The sequence below is a fragment of the Branchiostoma belcheri genome, unplaced genomic scaffold (genome assembly GCF_001625305.1).
Source record: "Branchiostoma belcheri isolate BF01 breed outbred unplaced genomic scaffold, Haploidv18h27 scaffold58, whole genome shotgun sequence".
Taxonomy (NCBI): Eukaryota; Metazoa; Chordata; class Leptocardii; order Amphioxiformes; family Branchiostomatidae; genus Branchiostoma; species Branchiostoma belcheri.
Genome location: NW_017804220.1, coordinates 1211484 through 1232696, shown reverse-complemented (window position 1 = coordinate 1232696; position 21213 = coordinate 1211484). Strand labels below are relative to the sequence as shown.

The window sequence follows — 21213 nt, the reverse complement described above, 5'->3', positions numbered from 1 at the left end:
CGTTATATTTTGACATCTCCATTTCCTGAATGACAGTTATTTGCAATGGAGTAGGGTTTATTCAACTTGCTTGTAAGAAATGATCAGAAAATTTTTAATTTTCATACTCGACATATGTTATCCTCAAATATACACTCGATATACGTTAGTTATCCTGTATCATCAAACAATATCCTGACATTTGACATAAATGGCCGACAACACTTTATATTCTCAGGGGGGAAGTTTTCGCTTGCCAACAATTATAAAATGTTTCACGGGGTTTTCAACTTGAATTATTTTGCAGACAGGCCTTATTATTATTGTTTTCTTTGATTGTACCCATCTCATTATGTACTTCATTCTTTTCTCTTCATTGTTGTTACTACCTTATTTTTGTATTTTGTTTATGTCACTTTTATTTGTGTGTGTGACAAGAGGGCATAGTTAAGGAATAATAAGTCATTACTGAAATCTTTCAAATATAGATATGAATAAAATAACATTAATTGATACGTTTTTCTTACAATATAATGTTCCTCAAGGTCAATATTTTGTCATGACTCCGTTTTGAGACTGTTCCGTCCCTGCCAAAAACCCTGACGTCAGCTTTGATGAGATGACGTCATGGCATCAGCTGTTCTATCAGCGTGACGTCACAGAACAGCGTGAATGAAACAGTTCAAAGTCTTGTCTTGAGGCTGACTGCATATTTTACCAGCCAACGTTCAAAACATAGTACCTGTCTATTGGGTGACTGTATATATCAGGGGTGCCAGAGTATACAGTGCAATATTACGGAATACAGTGCAATATTACGGAATACAGTGCAATATTACGGAATACAGTGCAATGTTACGGAATACAGTACAATCGTATTAGTATACAGCGCAATTTTACTATTAAAATTGCTGTGTGTACTATTAAAATTGCACTGTATAATAATACGATTGCACTTTATTCCGTAAACTTGCACTGTGTGCTAATACGGTTGTACTGTGTTCCGTAAAATTGCACTGTATTCCGTATGATATTGCACTGTAAACTCTGGCACCCCTGTACATTATTCGGAAAATGACTGACTCGACTGATGTGTACAACAAAAACTGTGTCGATATTGAAGAATTTAAGTTGAAGAAAAGATAGCTAAGAATACTCTTGTTCCTGTCGTCTAGTTCTCCTTTTGTGATTTTGTTATACCCCAATCAAAAACGGGAATTAGCAATGACTGTTGTTGTACAGTCGAAAATTTTGGTAAGTCCAGTTTCGCGCTTATTGTGTTGTGCTTATAGTTCAGACTTGCTTCATAATGACTTATGCGAACACAGATGACATTTCAAGACAGAATATACCCGGCACATTACAACAGCTTAGCTTGGGATAAACCAGAGCACTGGGTGGCAATACAGGAAGACAGTGTCCTTGTGTTTCAGACCACAGTGTACGTAATGGATGTAATCGGAAATTGGACATCATCCAACCGTTATCCGCCGCCTGACAGTTCAAACTGTAACGGATCAAACGGTCCCTGCACCTGTCCCGACATGCAACGGGATATTTAGAGCTGTCCGCGGCTGTATATGTTGAACTGTAGCAGATCTAAACGAAAAGGAAAACAGAGAGGTATACGTTGGAATATTTGTGTCTCTAGTTCTATGCCTGAAAGGGTTAGGGTTAGGGTTAGGATTGGGCCTAGGCACGGTTTTGGATAGTCTCCGAGAACATGTATCTACCCTAGGAACGGTTCTGGAGACGTAGGGACTATCCAAAACCGTCTCTGAGCATGGTTCTGGATAAAGCACGGTTCTGGAAACAACAGTGGGACTTAACACGATTGATCAAGATCAAACAAAGCACAGCAAATAAATGACGTACAAATACATGATGGCGGCAGTGAAAAATAGAAAATCAGGATTTTAGACAGGCAGACGACACTATCGATGGTTTGCCTTTGACCAGGTCTTGCTCCAATCCACAACCCCCTGATGTACAAAATGTACCACATGCACCTGTGAAACAGCTCGTCCGCTGTATCAATGTACTTGGTTGTAGACATACTAGTATCATGCAGTGAGTCACCAGCTCTGAACACCCTTGTTTGGCCCGACACTTAAAGTCTATGGCTTTGGATATCAAAAGTTGTGGCTATGCTATTTCCTGGGCGTGAACAAAGACCCCTGGGTAATCTAATCTCTGCAAGCGATCGCTCGAACTGACCCATATATATCCCATCATCCCACACTCCGGGTATGTGCTATTCCGATCCGGCGGGGCCCGGAGCGCACCAATGGGCGGGCGGGGAGGGGGTAACCCGACCCCGCCGCCTGTCCCCCGGGCACCCCCAGCTATGTGCGCTATTCGCCTCGTATACGATTATAGTATGCTAATGTCAGCGATGGCATTATGTAAATGGGGTACATTCCGCACGGTCCTGCGCCCTTGCAGTCAGACCAAGCTTGGAACAGGGTGACCAAAAACGTCGCCGGTCTCACTCCCCTCTCTCTCTCTTACCGTGTGGCATTTTCCCGACCGACCGGCCGTTAAGGTAAGTCGCTCAACAACTGCCTCCCCTTTTTCAGCAGGAGCCCTCCTTTTCCGTGGCGCGCTGAATAAGGTAGTGTGCTTTTCTATCTGTTAAAGGGTTTTCTTTGAACTACAGATTTGGCTCGGTTTGTGGTGTATAAGAAGATGTAAACTGGGAGGTTTTGCAGATAAAATTGTCCCGGACGAAGTTCTAACGCTAAAGGCGTTCCTTCAGACGAAAGCGAAAAGCTTTTGCACCAACATGGTAAAAAGGAAACGGTGTAAAACTTTGGTTACTTGGAAATCCGAATGACTATCATGTAGTTGTTAGAAAGATGTATATATAAGACCTACGCATACTTGCCATTGTTTCCTATGATAAGTATTGTGTTGTAGATAGGAGATATCACCAAAGTTAACGCTCAAGGCTAGGTATGGAGACAATGCCAACGTTAGATTCGTGTTTTAACGTCAGCTTTCGTTTGACGCTATAGAATGAATGCATTTTAACTGAAGTAATCTCAACAACAGACTCCAAGGTTTGGTACTAAAAACAAGTGACCCGATGTAGCCTTTGGTTTGAATTACACATTTTTGATGTCGTCATATAGATGAAGATATCACCTATTGCTATGTTCCGATGATTCTCTTCCTAGTTTAAGACAGATTTCTAACTATCCTTCTAATATGGTTTACTTTGAAAAGTTGTAATATCGTTCAAAATGTGTTAGGTTTGTTCTCTTTCCTTCGCTTTTGCTACGGTGTCCCCCTTTCCCGTTTAGGTAAGAATGTGTCACATTTGCGGCAAGCTGGTTTGCTAACACAGAATACGGCTGTTCTACAGAAGACACCGGGAGGGGGGAAATTTCTTGGCAAAATGTCAGTATCTTCTGTTCCAGCGTCTTTCCCGTTATCTACAGTCGTCCATCTCAAAAATAGAAAGTCTAGAGAGCGATCCCGGACATCTGCAGTATGTGCGAAATGCGATGACGGAAGGACGAGGGTTGAAGCTTTATATCGCCCGTCGGAAAAAGAAAACTTAACCTTCGCTTCAGCTATTGACACTTTTTTTTTCCACAAACCCGTTTTTTGTGAGATGGTAGGACAGAGTTTGTCTAGTCGTTACGGTTTGTACGGTGTCTGTGAAATGTTTATTCCCGTTTAGTGTACATCTGAAACGGCCGGTTTCTGTTGACCAAAAAAGGCGATGCCGGCAATTTCGGGTTGACTGCGACTAAAATAGACGCGGGTCCGGGCGTACTGCCTCGCGGGCACTGGGAGTCAGGTTACTACGTACCACAAAATGTCCAGAGGACAGCAGATATAGCCACGGAACGATTCAGAACGTCATCATCCACTCAAAACGAAGTTCATTCTATTCGACAATGGAATGAATTTCTATTACACACATTTTTGCAGAATTTTATCCTGCATTTTCTTTACAATCATCGCATTCAAATGTGACAGCAAATAGCATCTATATAAACATCAATATTTTGAAATCATCCACAGCTACAGCGCATTAATTATGATACCAGCGCTTTCAACCAAAACAAATATTTCAGATTGCTTATTTTAGATCCTTATCTTGCTTCGACTATTTTGCAAGATAAGAGACTTATATTTTTGTTATAAAATCTCCACAACAAAATAACTGACAGTAAAAGGTTCTTATTTGAGTCTAAAGCCTTGAGGCCAGACGGTATTAGGGCACTAATTCTTAACAGTTACTGTAGCTTTGCAGTTGGCACACGGCCATCCATATACGGCTGTGTGTTTCACGTGTCGGTATTTACTTGTAAAAGATGTGCGAAGGTTTACCGTCTAATCCGTTTAGTGTTTGCGATGGGTCAGGGGTAGGAACATAACGGGGGTTTTGGGGGAGGGGGGTAGTTTATTTCTGAATCTGTATCTGACCATATCATTTCCCGTATGTGAATGAGCGCAGCCTTCGCTTAAATTCGATTTCAGGGCGGTAAAACTAGATTTAAAAAGTCAATTTTCTGATCATTTTTGTCTTGTATTTGAATGAACACTATCCCATAGTATACTGATATCTGTGAGGCAAAAATGCGATGTCGCTGACAGAACACAGTTGCTTGTTTCGTATCGTGGCTGGTTCTAGCTATTTATTGGTAATCTCCAAGCAGATCACTTTCGGTGGCAAGACAGTATCCAATAGCCAGAGAAGGTCGCCGGCTACCATGGGGGTAGCGACAAAAGAAACGGCCATATATAAAAAGCTAACGATCATTCCCCCACAACCTCTGCTTGGAGAGTAATTTATTCGTAGTACATAGAAATAAGGCGGCTCATCATGTAGCTTGCTTTGGGGTTATTTCAAAAGCTTTAAGTATGAAAATGTGACATAAATGTCAATATCAGAAAGACTTCCTCATCCAGCCGCCCTGACATTGCATTGGATGCCTTTAACCTTAGTGTTATATTGCCCCATCCCCTTCTCTGTGTCAGCACAAATGCTTAGCCTCAAAATTACACTACGGATAGCGCCTTATAAACATTGCATCAAATTTGGAATGGTACAGTTTTACCAGACTAGAATATGTTGTTAAACCTCCCTACGTACCAGGGATACAATAATGTAGAAAAATTTAACCTTATATCGTAACGTGTTTTGATACCCGTTTTCTGTTCTTATTTGGCAACTAGAGTTACCGAGATACAGTAATACAGTAGTTCGTATATTACATTGTTTACTACACAATTATGTACCGAACGATTTTTCTGGAGAGCATCTTTTTTGGTAGTAGTCTTATTAGTAGCCTAGCGACCTACTGTAACGCGATGTTTTCATATCATATTCAGGGACTAGACTTTATTGTCGGCCAGTACTGACCTACGTGTGACTCGCGTACTGTGGAATTTGCAGTGAATTTAAAACCGTCTGATTATTCAATTTTGTCACGACAGGACATGTGTGCGCGGACTTGGATTACGTGCATGTAACGGGTGCATGTGTGTGCTCTGTTGTATCCTGAACCGTGCTTTATCCAGAACCATGCTCAGACACGGTTCTGGATAGTTCACGCGTATCCGGGACGGTGCCAGGCGCACATCTACGTTCTTGGATACGCGGAGACTATCCAGAACCGTGCCTGAGATCCTAACCCTAACCGAGGCCTAACCCACTCAGGCATAGCACTAGATAGCCACGGTTCTGGATGCGATAGTCCCACGACACGCGGCTTCCCCCACGACAGCAAACTTAGCATGGAGGTGTGAGATGTTAGCGGCAAATAGATGACTACAAACACGTACGGTGTAACCAAACGGGCGTCTTTATTTGTCGACTGTGGTGACCAATTGACTGCAGATGTGAAGTCCGTGTTATTGATCCACACGGAGCCTGACGTAGGCCTAGGGAATGCCTTGTGGTGCAGTCTTGCTCGCGGGCGCCACCTTGCGACATGAATAGAAACTTCACGATCAACGCTGAATGGTCGACGGTGCTGTGTTTACGCCTCTTTCCGTCAGTACTTACAGAACGCCTACATCGTTGATGAAACACCATGAAAATCATCCTTTGCAAACGAAGTAAAATGAAGCTAGAGAGGTTTTAATTGTGCCCTACGCCACTGCATCCTCGAGATAAGAATTTTCGTATGGGAAAGGTGGCTGGCATTTTCTGCACACAGGCAAGAACATGGAAAAAATAACGTCTTTGGCATACCTGTGTGTCTTTGAAATTGCGTCTTGATATTGGCCTTCGTGATAGTCCCATACCGGCGTTTTCATCAGTGAAAAAAACGACAACTGACATCGACATACACCCAGTCGATCAGAGACAACTCTGAAAACGACAGAGAATCACAGCATTTGATCAATTCCAGATTCACCACTTCATTGCCATGTCCATGCTTACACGCTGTGTGTCTGAGCCCAGCGTTTCACCTGCCCATCTGTGTTATCCGTTTTCCATAGGAGCTGCAGATATGTCGGACGTTGAAGAAGAGGTGGTAGAGGACGCCGCTCCAGAGGAGGAGGAGGGTACAGTGGATTCATCCGCGTGCTAGTGACGCAGCGTCATTCACAGTCACTTTTCTCTGCTCTGATTGGCTCAGATTTGAATCAGCTCTCTTCTGATTGGCTCAAGAGACAGACTTGAATCTTCTGTGCTCTAATTGGCTTATGGGACAGATTTTAACGTTTTTGAATCTGTCTAAACTGATTCTGACTCTTCAATTTCTGATATGAAAAGCGTTTTGTATACTTTTCGCGGAAAACAAATTTAGCGGCACAAAATTACATATTTGCAACGTACACAAATTTTTTGGATCGTACAAAAAGTTAGCCCAAACCACATTTTGAGAATCAGAGCAAAGAACAGTGGCTGTTGACTTGACGGTTTAGAAAAAAGCATGACGATTGACTGAGTAGCAAAGTTGTGTGGTGTGTCAAAGGGGGGAACGGTCCACTTTGAAGCGGTGTGCCTTCCAGTGAGATTCACACTGTACGAAAAGTTGGATTTACCGATGGTGGTAGTAACTGCTGGCAAAGTCGGGTTAATGTTTACTTTGGCAACGGTACCGGATTTTACAACGGTAGTAAAAAAACGTTACGCCCGCTAATTTTGATTAAACAATGGTTACCGCAGTAAATGAAATTACGGAATGACTTTTATTTACTACCATTGTTAAGACCGTCACTGTTTACAAACAATGCCCGACTTTACTTGCATTTGCTACCATTGGTAAGTCCAACCTTTAGTGCAGTTGTACGTGCATATTGCAAGGAAGCCGCTTACCTCACGTGACACCTCTACAACTCTGTATATACATGTAAGTACCGCACTGCTAATAATGTCATACGGTAAAAAAAAAGAATTTGCAACCAATTCTATTTTTATACATGGTCTGATGCCACATTTGCAGAGGCAGCCATGTATATGACTTGGGTATGACTTCATGTTTGATGACATTGTTGGTAGTGTTGTACATATGCCTGTTATGTAATGCCTGACGGTAGTGCTTGCTGTGCTTTGCATCACTGTCCACTCCTCTTTCTTGGGTGATCCACTGTCACTTTTTTTCGTCTTCTTCACTACGGGAGTTCATCTTTTTTTCTACACTCGATCTTTTCTATCTACACTGGATCTTCAGGATTCCGAGCGCCCGAGTACTTCAACAATACGTTTTGTTGACAAAAATGGAATCATTTTTATGTTAACAAAGACGGTTTTACCGTTGATAAGAGCCTGTTAGAGGGTAGAGGGCTGTTAAGCTCTTCCTCAGTCACCTCCTCCACAACCTGAGTCACAATGTACCGCACCTACTACTTTCATCTTCACGTTCCCCTCACATACGTTATCATGGTAAAATATGCCCCCCTCCCCAAAATCATGGTAATGTCCCCTTACCCCGACCCCCCTCCCCTGATACCGTACACCCTGTACCAGGCTTAAGATCAGCAAGGCGCGGAACAATTGTTTTTTGGTCCAATAAATCAATTCAAACTTTTCCTGTTTTTCAGTTCTGGTGATCATCTCAGGGGAAATGGTGTGTTTTTTTCTCTATCTACATGTCTGTTCATAATAATCCTAGCAACTTCTAACCCCTGGGTTCATATTACAGAGGCACCTGCCGAAGAGATGGCGGACGAATACGAAGAGGAGGTGGCTTACGAGGAGGAGGAAGTCGAGGCCGCTCCCGAGCCCGAGCCTGAGGCCCCCAAGCCCAAGCCGCCGCCCGTGGCAGCTCCCAAGATCCCCACGGGAGAGAAGGTCGACCTTGGTGCCATCGCCGCCAAGCGCAAAGACAAAGATCAGCTCGAGTTAGAATCCCTCATAGAGAAATGGTTCGAGAAACGGCAAAAGGAAGACGCTGAGCTGGAGGAGATGCGCCAGATGAGGGTGAGTAACTCGGGCTTATTAGCATATCATTAGCATACGGTCCATGCCGTGTCGCGAAACCCTTTCTCTCTAGACCCGAAAACACATATACAATTTGTAAAAAAAAAGAGACGTGCAGCATCTGAAGCCCAATAACAAAATGTATGCCGAGCCCCAGAAAATTATAAATCCGACCACCCCACCGTGAGATACAGCTGCGAACATGCAAACGTCGACCATTAACTTAACACTTCCGCTGAAGGATTCCAAAACTACGGTGAAGTTGGCTTCGGAAACGTGAAAACCCATGAAATACCGTGCTTTCCTCTTTAAAGCTAGACCGAGAACGGTTCACCCATCCGAAAACGTTTTTCCACCCCAAAACCCCTTTAATATGTATTCCCAGTCTACTGCGTGCAAAATTCAGTTGTCTTGGAGATCCTACTGATGACCCACTGGATGTGCTTCTTGTTTTCCCACAGGAACAACGTAAGGCGGAGATGGCAGAGAAGGAAGAACTGAGGAAACAACAGGAGAAGGAGCGTATCGAGGCTGAGAAGGTAAGGTTACTCACGCCTCCTGGCGAATCAGAGGTGTACCGTCATCACATCTCACAGTAAGTATAGGCTGACTTGAACGCCATTTGAAATTTATAGTTCAGAACGTTATACGCGTTTTGACCTGCATTAAATATTCAGTTTCAGAAAAGGAGGAAAATGTTGTTTCGACTTTTTTGTCGTAGTATGTGTGAGTGCAACACAAACGATTGTGTTCCATATATGATTAATTTTGAGGAAAAAACGCCAGTAAAGTTTACTGGATGGGGATACTACATATCTCTGCTTGTCGTCAAATGGTAATTCTCCTGCATGTCAAAATCTGGTGTGTTGAAGCGATCAAGAACATTCCATTCATTTTGATACTTTACCTTGTGCAGGTAGAAAGAAAACTTTTCATTCTTCTGCATGCCTAAAACGGGTGTATTAGAATTTATCTAGACTTTCCTGCCTATTTTGCTACATCTAAACTTGCTATCCAAGAGGGAGAAGAAAGAGTAATTTTCGGCCTGGGAGGACACCGTGGCACGCGAAGCGGCGTCAAAAAACTCCTCTGTTGTGTCACATTTATAGCAAAAGATGAAACAGCAGCGGGAGGCTGAGGAAGAGAGAAGGAAGCAGATCGACCAGCGCAAGAAAAGGCTCGGCAACGTCAACCAGCACCTGGGCGGCTATCTCAGAACTGTAAGCTCGGGCTAACGTTGTCTACGTTTCCAGAAGAATAACATATGACGTGTATCTTTTTGTCTCTCTCCCCCTGTGCCACCGATAGCGTCGCATGCGTGAACAGAAGGAAGCTGAGGAGAAGAGGAGGCGCGAATTGGACGAACGGAAGAAGAGACTCGGCAACGTCAACATGCACATGGGCGGCTACCTGAGAACTGTAGGCAAACATACCCCCCCTCCCCCCACACACGTCACGTCTGACCGGGTCACGGCGCATGCGTACTAGAACAATGACATAACCTTGCCTATTCGACCTTCAAAAATAGTTGAACAGTGATTGAAATTCTTAAAATATTCATTCAAAAACAAACAAATAACGATATAGTATACACTAAACGAAAAACTGGATTTACCAATGGTAGTAAATGCCAGAAAAAGGTAATGTTTAGTTTGTAAGCAGTACCAGACTTGACACTGGTTCTATCAAATGAAATTAATGTCCTGCATTTTATTTACTGTACCCATGTTAAGTCCGAAATCACCGGACTTGCCTATTATATACTACCATTATAAAGCCTTGTACTGTTTACAAAGAAAACATTTACTGGCGTTTACTACCATTGGTAAGTCCAACTTTCCGTGCTGTGGTAGCTAAAATGGGATAGGATGTCATGGTTGGAATTCTGGTAGCCAAAATGACCCGGACAGACCCAGTGTGCCCGCTTTACGAGTGGTGCGGTGTGTGCTGCTCCTCAACCCTAGCTCTCCCTTCCTGCACGGCTTCCGTCACCGCCTTCCGTCTTCTTCTTCTTCTTCCTACGACTTTTTTGTTCACCCACAAACAGCGTTCCACGATGCCGCCATTTTCATCGTCACCTCTCTGCCATGACGTCATTTTCCCTTTTGCGAGGGTCTGTGACGTCATCACGTCGTGTGCTTTAATTGCTATACTAGATTTTCGTCGCCACTATGATGCATATGTAAGTCTCATTTTGCGGAACATAGCTGTCGTTCTTGTTTTCGAAGTTTGATACAAAAAGATATAGAACTATAAAAGAAACCAAAACGTCAAGAAAATGAAGAAGGAAAAGTCAAAACAGTTAATGTCGTGTGGCAAAGAAAATGTTACATTTGGTTCGCACTGTAACAAAGCAAATACTCTCCTGTTGCCCAATTCTATAAAAACTGCTATAGATCCAGTTCCAAGCTCTCCCAACTTCTTTCCTATGTACTTTCGCGCTCACTGCTTTCCTTCGTATATATATATGGTCATCGCTAACCGCGCCTTTGTCTAGCTCTAGTACAGCTTAGTTTAGAATTACAGCATTAGTATCTTTCGTACTGCTTTTAGTGGCACTGCGCTCTTTGATATTGTTTCAAGCGCTTTGTCTACATGTGCTGCTTTCATAATTTTGTCTGTTTGCATATGTTGCCTTCCTCATTGACTTGTTTATGTCTTTTACTAACAATCCAACGCTGCTCCCTTCTGTGTTCTAGCTTTCTTGTCCGCTTGTTTTGAATGCAATATTTGTATTTCTTCCGTTAGATAATTATTGGCTCCTGAATACGTGTACGTAAGGTATATACTGTGGTTGCTGTAAGAAATTAGCAACAATTTGAAACAATATGGTCTCTGTAACCAAAAATCTATATAAGTGAATAATACCGTTATATGTATATAAACATTGAGTGTTACAATATTTTAAAAAAAATGGAGAGAAAGACAGTCTTCATAATAACAGTTACATTATCGTAAAAAGAATCAAGAATCTTGACATGACGGTGCAAAATGACAGTTTATTGAATGAAACAAAAATATGAGCTTCCGCTAAAAGCCACAGCCGCCATCCTTCAGACTTCTCGTCAATGCACTGCCCTAAATTGTTCCTTTAAGGACACCTTAAATCATGCCTTATTAGGTTCCTTTTCTTCGTTCCAAAGTCCATTTACCCACGGTTTAAACAGCGCTTAAAGATTGGATTTCTTGTGGTGATGGAGTCAGGAGTCTTGTAGTGATGTAGTCAGGAGAATGTGAACTGAATGTCAGACGTGATTCTATGTTTATTTCGTGTTCGGTCTTTGGTCCTGTGTAGCTGGAGAAGAAGGGCCCAAGCAAGAGAGACATGGCTGCCGAGAAGAAGCGCAAGACCGTCGAGCTGCGTGTCGGCAAGTTCAGCGCCGATGAAGTGTCAGCAGCCTACGCCGACGAGCTGTACGAGAAGCTGCAGCACTCAGAGGAGGCACTCTACGACATCAAGGACAAGGTGAAGGTGCAGAACCAAGACGTAAGTAACGTTTTTCATTGATTTTCGCACGCTTAGAACAGTCATTATGCAATTATAGGTTGGGTAGTGTTATTTCCGGATCTGTCCTTGGTGCTGATTGGCCGGTTACACCAGAGTCACACTGTATTGTCATTTTTTGTGTTATTTTCCAAATATGTGTTGGTGGCGTTATATATAGGTCTGTCATTTGTGCTGATTGACATACTGAGTACAATTTTAGTGCTTTTTCATTACTGCATTTTTACCTTCAAAGCCGCCATTTCCCAAATATGAGAGTGGTTATATCTGTCCTTGGTGCTGATTGCCCGGTTACACGGAAGGCATAGTACTTTTCCATTGTTTTTACAACTATTTTTGCCTTCAAAGCCTCCATTTCCCAACTATAGCTGGGAGGGTGATTACATCTGTCCTTGCTGCTGATTTCCAGTTACAAACATGGTACTAAGTCACTGAAGGTTCTCATGGCTATCTCATATCTACATATCAAAGTCACATTCTGCTGCTCTAGTGGCACAGAGCAAAATGAATATGGATTAGATTCCTAGATTCTGTATGAAGATGTCGTAGTTTTCTTGTTTCAAAAGCAGGCAGATAACGTTGCTATCGTTATGCGATTGAGTGAATTGTTCTAACGCGATTGTACCTCTTTTACAGGTTGAACGCCTCAGGACAACCGTCAACGAGAGCATGGGCAAGTTGTAAGTGCACCTCCAATACTTGCACCATCAGAATTAATACGTACAAAATACACGTCACAATTATTTTGTTTGCCCAAACGTTTTTATTTTCTTCATCAAATCCTGAATATACTATAATATATATATATGCAGTCCTCTAGAAAAGTTTTGACCTATTTGGACATCTTGTTTCTCCAGCTCCAAGCCAGGAGCCGTGTCCAGGGGCAAGGTCAGCGGAGGCAAGTGGGGCGGAAAGAAGTAAGGTAAGTGTCAACATCCGGAAACTACACGCTGTCCAGCAAGGCATTCTGGGAAAAATACGCCATCTTGGAACAAAATCGTCAAATGAAGGGATTGGCTAAGTAAATGGTAAATGGCTAAATATTTTTTCATATAAAACGAGTAACATCACAATAGGTGAATGATTATTGTGAACAGTACTGACTTCTTTACAATTAGTTTCTTTTTGCAACGTAAGCTTTTCCTCTGCGTGCCCCCTCCCCATCCAATACTTTGAACAGAACATATAACAAACTACTTTAATGTAAAACCGTTGTATAGTATGGAACACCATAGGAAGCAAAAAAACACATTGTAGTTGTATACTTTTTCAGAATTTTTCAGAACCTGTTCTTTACATAGTTTTTTTTCTTTGAATATTTGTCGACAATCGTTTTTCTATTTTCACAGTTGACGCTTTGCTGCTTCGTGATTCCAGTACAACAATAGGTTTTGTATGGCATGTATGGTATTGTCTGTTGAAACCGGGTTGATCATTCCCAAGACGGGAAAAGTTTTTTTACCACCTCTCATTCTCCAGCCCTTTTTTTAATAAAGATGAAGTGCCACAGCAATTTGTAAATTGAAATGAAAAAATGAAAACAAAAACAAAAAAATAAACATGAAGATATTGGGACCAAGACTGACTTTCAAAATTGTATGGTGGTTTGTGATTGGCCCATTTCTAACCAATCACAGAGTCATTAGCCGTGGCACTACCTCTTAAGTCCTTATTCCTAAAAACCTTAATCTCCAAGCAGATCCTACGGTGGCAAGGCAGTCTCCAATCGGTCGAGCAGTGTCCATTATTAGCCTGCTTAGCCGATTGGTAACCACCTTGCCACCGTAGGATCTGCTTGGAGATTGAGGAAAACCTGTCCCTCGGTAGAATTTTCCACTAAAAGCACTTTTTATCCCCACAAGGAACACTTCCCCAATGTAGCGTAGAGTAGAACTCTGCACCGCTAGCCTGCATGTATCCACTCAAGTCTCCTCCAACGCAGAAGACCTCTCAAAAAGTTGTGACAAAAAGTTGTTACTACAGCACAACCACACTGCATCACTAACTTGTCGAGTCAATTAAAACACGACCCCAAAAAATCTCTGCAAGTTTGCCGACTAATATACTGATCGTATGTAACCAAAACCTAGTGAGACCTGCTGAGACCGTAGCTTATTTCTAAACAAGTAAACTGCCCCTACGTGGCTCTGAGAGGTTTTCCAATGAAATGGGAGGTTTTTAAGGCTTGAGCGAGTGACTTATTGTGTTAATAACGTGCTGTATTTCCTTCTATTTTTCTGCAGCTAAGCCAAGTGGAATGTGAACTGATTTCCTCGCCTGGCTACCTAGCTGTCCACCTCGCCCTGCACCGAGTCGCTCTCCTCTCTCTAAATACTAGTCTCCTTTACTTCTTCATGTGCGTTTTGATTACTGTATTCGCCAAGATCGTCCCGGAAGAGATACACATCGCCATATATACTCTGTAAAGTCATCATGAACTCGACAAAGAACAACAACTTGAAGATGCTTGCAAAAACATTTTTCAACTGAACAACCTTTCGAATGTTTTCATGTATTAGAACTCACTTGTGTTTGTCCACGTGTCAAATGGACGCATGTAAAAATGACATTGAGCGTCGTGTCGTTGTTGCTTCATGTATGTATGTTTGTTTGTGGGGTGCGTATAGTAATGTTAACGAATGCCACGTGCTTTTAACTTCAAGCGCGTGGCGATTCTGTTGAGTACGCTCCTAGTCGTGAAGTTGGTGGCGTCTCATGGCCGTATGTTGTTGCTGTGTCATTTTTTCCATCTAAAATTTGTGCGTGCGACTTTGGCGGCCATATTGCTGTGAGACGTCTCAACTACTGTCCTAACCGCAAAATTTTTAACCCTTTGTTTTGTATGTCCGTTTGCGTTGAAAAAAAAAAACAAACCCAAAAAAACACACCCCTATTCTTAGATTCAACTGGCCGGCTCTCGTGTTCCATCTGAGACTGATACCGGAGCTTTGAGTTTCAGACTAGGGCTGTCAAATAAAAACAAGTTTATTACGTAATCTGTGATGAAGAGTTACATTTGCATTGTACAATAAATAAAAACCAAAAAAAATCTAAAAAGACCAAATCTTTGCTTATATCAGCTTCTTTTTTGTTGTAACGGAACCCAAAGCTATATATACAGATTGCGCTGACTTTCTATAGAAAGAACACACTGCGCAACGGAATGTTTCATTGGCCAGGTATACAATATGATTGAGTGGGCAACATTCAGAGGCCAATGGGAATTTAGATAGCTTTTGTGTCGTTTTAAGTTATGTAGGCCCCTTTCTCCAAAAGATTTACAAATGTCATAATAAATTGATATCTAGGCCCTTTGATACAAGGATAAATCTCAAATATTTCCCCAGAATATCTCTTTATATCCAAAATATCTAAATTGGACGTTTTTACGTGGACTAAACCATGTAACACTAATCTAGGGGGGTGCAGGGTTAAAGGAGGTGCAGGGTTATGTGACGGAAAGTTTCGGGATTTTGTTTTATCCTGTCCACATTCGCTCGGAAACTGATGGAAGACGGCTGGGGGTGTGCTATAACCAGGACCACTTCACAAATTTATATCTTTAAGTATGTCTTAAAGTATCCGTAAATGTTAAACTGATTTTTCTATGTGAAGAAACAGGACCTTTACGCATGCTTTAAGATGTGCTGAAAGGTACTATTTCATGGAGTGGACGACGCTGGTAGGAGCAATGGGAGAAATTTGGGAACTAGATCGTGGGAATTCGTTTGAACCCTGCACCTTCTTTACATTAGCAGATATTGAACTGAAACAAGCCATATGGACTCAAATATAATATGAATTATGTCACCAGACAGAAAGTTCGAAATAAAGTAAGAATATTTGGGGATTTATACCCGTCGTCGTTCAAAGGAGTTTGTCTCGTTCATGCTTTTACTCGCACATTGCTTTGCTGCCACATGCTCGTATGGATCAAGCCAGAGGAGGTCGAAGGTGTATCCCACAATACATTGCGGCTTCCGATCTTCCGAACCTCCGGGATCGAACATAAGTCGAAAAACCGTGATTGTTTGTACAATTTACCTTGCACTAAATGTAGTTATAGCACAAACTGTAAGACGGGGCAAACTATGGCTTGGTCGTGAATGATTGCATGGTAAATCTCAGTATAACAAGTCCTTTATTCACAATGAACTCCTTTGGTTGTGAATAAAGAACTTTGTTATATGGCTATTTCGGTTCTAACAGAAACGGTAGAAAACACAACTGTACAATATTCGAACTGCCGAAACGCTCTCATCAAAAGCTAAACGATCAGAGCGTGAAATATCTTGATCAACGCCGATTACGTCGATGAAGGTTGGACATCCAGGTAATACGATACGCCAAAAAGCAGTTACTCAAGCAACTGGTATTCTAAATCATATCCAGTTGTTTTTGGCGCAACGCCGATTAGATTCTTTGGGTAGACACCTCAAAACGTTTTACAGCAGGATTTAAGGTATTACTAGTTGTGAGCAATCGCTGAAAGTCTCGGTGGGCCAATCAGGCTTTTTACATCAAATTGATTACTGAAATACAACATATTTGAATAATATGTCAGAGGGCAGTTAAAGATACACTACGCAGACAAGTGCTCATATTACACATTCATATGATGCTATGTGTCTCATAAGACAATGCTATAACTGCACGTCTTCTGTTGCCCGTTAAAAAAAATAAAAGGGGTTAAAGTTAGCTTTATATGAACGGAAGAATTACCAGTACGTTGGTAGAATTAGAACTGACCATGGCTGATGACTGGAAGAAACAAGCTCGAAACTACATTATACGTACCGGTAACGAAAGGGCATGACGTCAGAGATATCCAGACCCTACAGCTATGACGTCATCAACACCCGGACAAGAAGGGCCAAGTACATCGGCAGGTTTGCAGCACGAGTGGCCCGGCCTCGATGCTCTTTGACGAGGACTAGATTTCAAGAAATGACAGCCCAGCAAGTCCAGCTTCGTGGTTAACTCAGGGCGACGGCCATTTACTTATAAATGTATCACAAAAATTTAAGAAGGCCAACGGTTATGAGTTACCTAAGTTTTAACTACCTCACTGTTGATAAACTTGCCAAAGAATTGACAAAAAAATTTTATCAGCAGGACAAGGGCATGCACCCCCACCCTCCAACACACACAAACACCCTGAATGTAACCAATATATAACTAGAGGTCGGAGATCTCATGTCTTCGTCAGAGGTACATCGTTCTAGAGAAATTAACATGCGTATTCTTCACTCTTTTTAATAATCAATTTGGTCTAAAGAACAAAAGAACTATTTTTATGGTACAGAACACCCTGAAACGGTTTGCCACAGATTATACAGATGCGTCGTCACCCGTGTTAGCCCCCCCCCCTACGTTATTTGAGTTTGGACTGTTACTGGAAAAAAAAACGTTCAAGAAATTCTTACTGTGTTGAAAGTGTCACGACAGCGCCGCAAAATATAATAAGAGAAGATGTTATAAAGGAAAGAATCAGAACAGGGTGACTACTGCTGTTTTGTTAATTTGTCTTTATGACAAATAGAAGACTTGTTTCTTGTGTTCTTTGTGTCCTAACATTTGTACTTCTACAGTTAGTATATTCCAAATCTAGGCATCTCGTTTTTCGGCCCTTCGTGTTTTTATTGCGCGCTTGCCTTAAATTTAAGGTAATTAGATTTAAGGTCTCCAGTGGACGTCATCCATAGCAATTACTTGGTGTGGCCGTAGAAAATAACCTGACATATGTCCAACCTATCCTCCCCCTGCTGAAGTTATAGTACAATCCCTCAATGTAACGTCATTTGATCCCATCCCATTATGGGGTTCCCCGCTATATCCAGCTGTCGGCTGTCTCCAAGCAGATGTAGGTGGGGATTTCTAAACACAAAAAGTCCTATTACGGGGACATAACGACCTCCACGAGTCCCATCTTTGAACTCAATCTTGGAGACCACGACAGTAATATGCCTATCAAATTTCATTAACTTCCATCCACACATACAAAAGTTATCCTGCTCACAAGAAAAATTAACAAAATGCCCCCTGTAGTCACAACAAAACCCCCCACGAAGCTCAGTAACGAACTTAACCTTGGTCCCGACAATAGTAAGCACCACACCAAGAATTATAATCAACATTTTACAAATACTTGAGTTATCTTGCTAACAAGCCACAAACACAAAATGTGCACTAACGTGACGCACGGACCCCCTACGAAGCCAAAACTTGTACTTGACTTCGACCTTAACAGCGGTAATCTGCCTGCCAAAAATCATGGACGTCGAATCATGCCTTCCAGAGTTATATCGCAAAATCCGCAGTTCCCCACACTCCGGCGAGACAATTTCATAGTCCTTCTGACGAAGACAATGAGGAAAAGGCAAGCACACACACACATACACACACACACACACAGATTCAGATTGTAGCCTCTGTCACATCGAATAATAACGCACACGGCGTCGCTTTGACGTCATGTCGTCTTAAATTGAAGAAAAGATGACGGGAAGTTGTATCGGAGCTGGCCTCCACCGGTCTGATGTGCATCCCTCAGTCCATATGTGTTTTTCCCCTTCATTTTTCCTTCTCAGTCATTTTGGCACACAGATCGTGCCGTGTTTAGTTCGGACGGGGAGTAAATTTAAGGTTACAAGTCCGATTTAATTTAGTTTTAGACAGAGGAGTGTCAGCCAGAGAAGTTCAGTGTTTACTTCAACATAAATACAGTAGTACTAACTCCAGGCCCAGCCAAATATTATATATCAGCAGACTATGCCAAAAAGTCGTGCTTTTGGGAACGTTTCTCAAGGCAATGTACAAGTCTGTCCTACTCTATCTTTGCCACTTCTTTCTTCCTGACTGCACTTTTAAAGATGGCAGACTGGGATAGCGATAATAATAGAGCCCCCCCCCCCAGATATATTTTGAAGAATGAGAAGATCCTTCTCCTTATGGGTGTCACAACCTTTCCAGATCGTGGACATTGAGGTCAATTTAAAGAGACGATATTTTGTGTTGGATAAGTTTTCAAAAGTCATTTTTATTCTGCTGCTGAAAGTTATTAGCATAAACATTCAAGATGGCAAGCCCTCTAAGTCATGCAACTCTTCAATTCAAACCTGGGAAAAGCAGTGAGTATTGTCTAACCAACCTGGAATTCTTGCCACTCCTTTCACCTTTCTTCCTCACTGCACTTTTTGTAAGAAGGAAGATTGCGATATCGATGATGATAGAGCGTCTTTTGTTTTGTTAAGTTAATTACCCCCTCCAGGTATCTTTCGAATGATGACAGCGTCCATTGTTTATCCATAATTGCCCCTCCATGATTTGCTACCACCCTTTTGTCTCTGACTACATTGGCGTAAGAGGCCTGAAGGTAAATTGTCTGTTCACGACAGAATTCCTCCACGATTAGAGAGAGGGTGTCGCTTTGCTCTTTGATGTGTCTCTGTGAAACAATCCAGCGTTGTTACGACTTTATTCAGTAAGTGGATATTGAGGTCAACTTACCAGCCAGCCACGTGCAAAACAATATACTAGTCTAGTATATTTTGCTTCCCGTCTCCAGAAAAATCTGCTACACCATGTGAAAGAAATATTTGACCGCAGTGGTTTCTCATATATCTGGCATAACGACAACGTCGATCTCGATAAGCAACACATACATGTATGTACATTACTTAGAAGTAGACTCTCTGACATGTATATCCAAACCTTTCTTTACAATCTCTCTGTTGATGTCGGTAGGCTAAGGTTTTATAGACATCTGAAACCTGTATACGCAATGGAATGTTATCTTCACATCAAAGACTTCGATGTTAGATTAGCCATATGTAAGCTTAGAGTTAGCGCACATACATTACAAATAGAAAAGGGTAGATACAAGCAATTGTCTGTTAACGACAGAATATGTAAATATTGTACAGCAGTGCAGGATGGAATGCACTTTATTTGTCATTGCCCTCATTATAGCACCGAAAAAGATAGGTTATTTGAAATGGTCACCTAAATGTTCCCTAGCTTTATTCACCTTCTCATCCTACAAAAAAACTGCATTTCTACTAACACCTCCCAATTCATATATCTAGCAAAATGTCGGCCATTTCATACTCCACTGCACACGGAAAAGAAATCAAACCATACAATAACTACAAATGTATATCTTAAGTAGCATTAGCATTACTTATTCTTCTTGCGATTAGTCTTCGGGTATAAATTTGCAATAAACTTTCTTGTTGGTGGGATTGTAGAGTGGTTAGACCCGCGTGCCACACAGGGACTGCGTATTCTGACTGTTCGGACGTATAATAAATACATTTCACAAAGATCTTCAGTGCAGACACCAAGGCGTTTTAGTTACCTAAGGTATGTACCAAATTATTTCAGTTATTCTACCAGCTAGTAAGCCTATTCTGTTTAGCTTAGCATGATTGTTTCGACCTTATCCAGTGAGTGGATATTGAGGTCAACTTATAAACCATCCAATGAACCATCCAATCAGAGGTACGTACACTTTCTCACTTGCATAATCTCAGTGCAGAAGAGTACACATTTTGCTCCCCGTCTCCAATTTTTCATAGAGCCATTCTGACATCTTCGAAGAAGATTCATCTGACAAGGACTTACCTAAGGTAAGGACTTACTTAAGGTATTTACCAAGCAAGGACTTACCTAAGGTATTTACCAAGTTACTCTACCAGCTAAGTCTATCTGTGTGTGGCTGTACATGTGTTGACATTTAGAAACAAGTGTCAGAAGCAAGGACAGAACTATCCGAGAGATATCTGAACACGCAGTGCGTAAAGCCGGCACTTGTTTAGCCGAACGTTCCCCAACCTGTGCAGGCTCCGGGGCGGGTGGGAATTTTGATACAGCGTTTTGAAGACTTTTTACCGCGTTGTTTTAATGGCCGGTCATCCTACAACCAGCCGCGAGAGCGCGGTTCTCTCGTTGTGGTGACCCTCGCCCCATAAGGCCGGCCAGGCGTGGAAGGATTCAGATTCAGATTCAGATTCAGATTGGCTTTATTGATGTCGCAGTGGAGTACACTGAATTAAGATCAATATTACATAAAAGTACAATATAATGGTTGGCGATATAGGGTTAAAAGGTAGTGCAATAGTACAATACAGTACATGATTAAAATATAGTACAATAATCAATAAAAGAGGAGCGTCATATATACAAAGAATTGGTAGTGACAGTAAGAGAATATTCGCTCATTGACAATGCATTAAAAATAAGTTGAAGATTAAAAGTCATGCTGGTTCAACAATCGAGTCAGGTAGGGTATTGGTGAGTTTCTGTATCTCTGTGTTTTAGCCTTTGGAATGTCAAG

The 21213-nt window shown here is 41.8% G+C and overlaps 1 protein-coding gene across 6 annotated transcripts; it reads left to right on the top strand.

Moving 5' to 3' along the window:
- Positions 1 to 2411: 2411 nt before the first annotated feature.
- LOC109481859 (troponin T, fast skeletal muscle-like) lies at positions 2412 to 14940 on the top strand. 6 transcript variants are annotated; one of them, XM_019784483.1, is made up of 9 exons: positions 2413 to 2524; positions 6445 to 6510; positions 8094 to 8371; positions 8833 to 8910; positions 9680 to 9790; positions 11667 to 11858; positions 12513 to 12556; positions 12734 to 12793; positions 14120 to 14940. In XM_019784483.1, the coding sequence occupies exons 2-9, from the start codon at positions 6456 to 6458 to the stop codon at positions 14121 to 14123; spliced, it is 822 nt and encodes a 273-aa protein (XP_019640042.1). In that variant the 5' UTR covers positions 2413 to 2524; positions 6445 to 6455; the 3' UTR covers positions 14124 to 14940. The 6 variants fall into 6 exon arrangements, with proteins under 6 accessions (XP_019640046.1, XP_019640042.1, XP_019640045.1 ...); XM_019784486.1 differs by having other exon boundaries at positions 12734 to 12798; XM_019784482.1 differs by lacking the exon at positions 9680 to 9790 and adding an exon at positions 9481 to 9591.
- The last annotated feature ends 6273 nt before the right edge of the window (positions 14941 to 21213 follow it).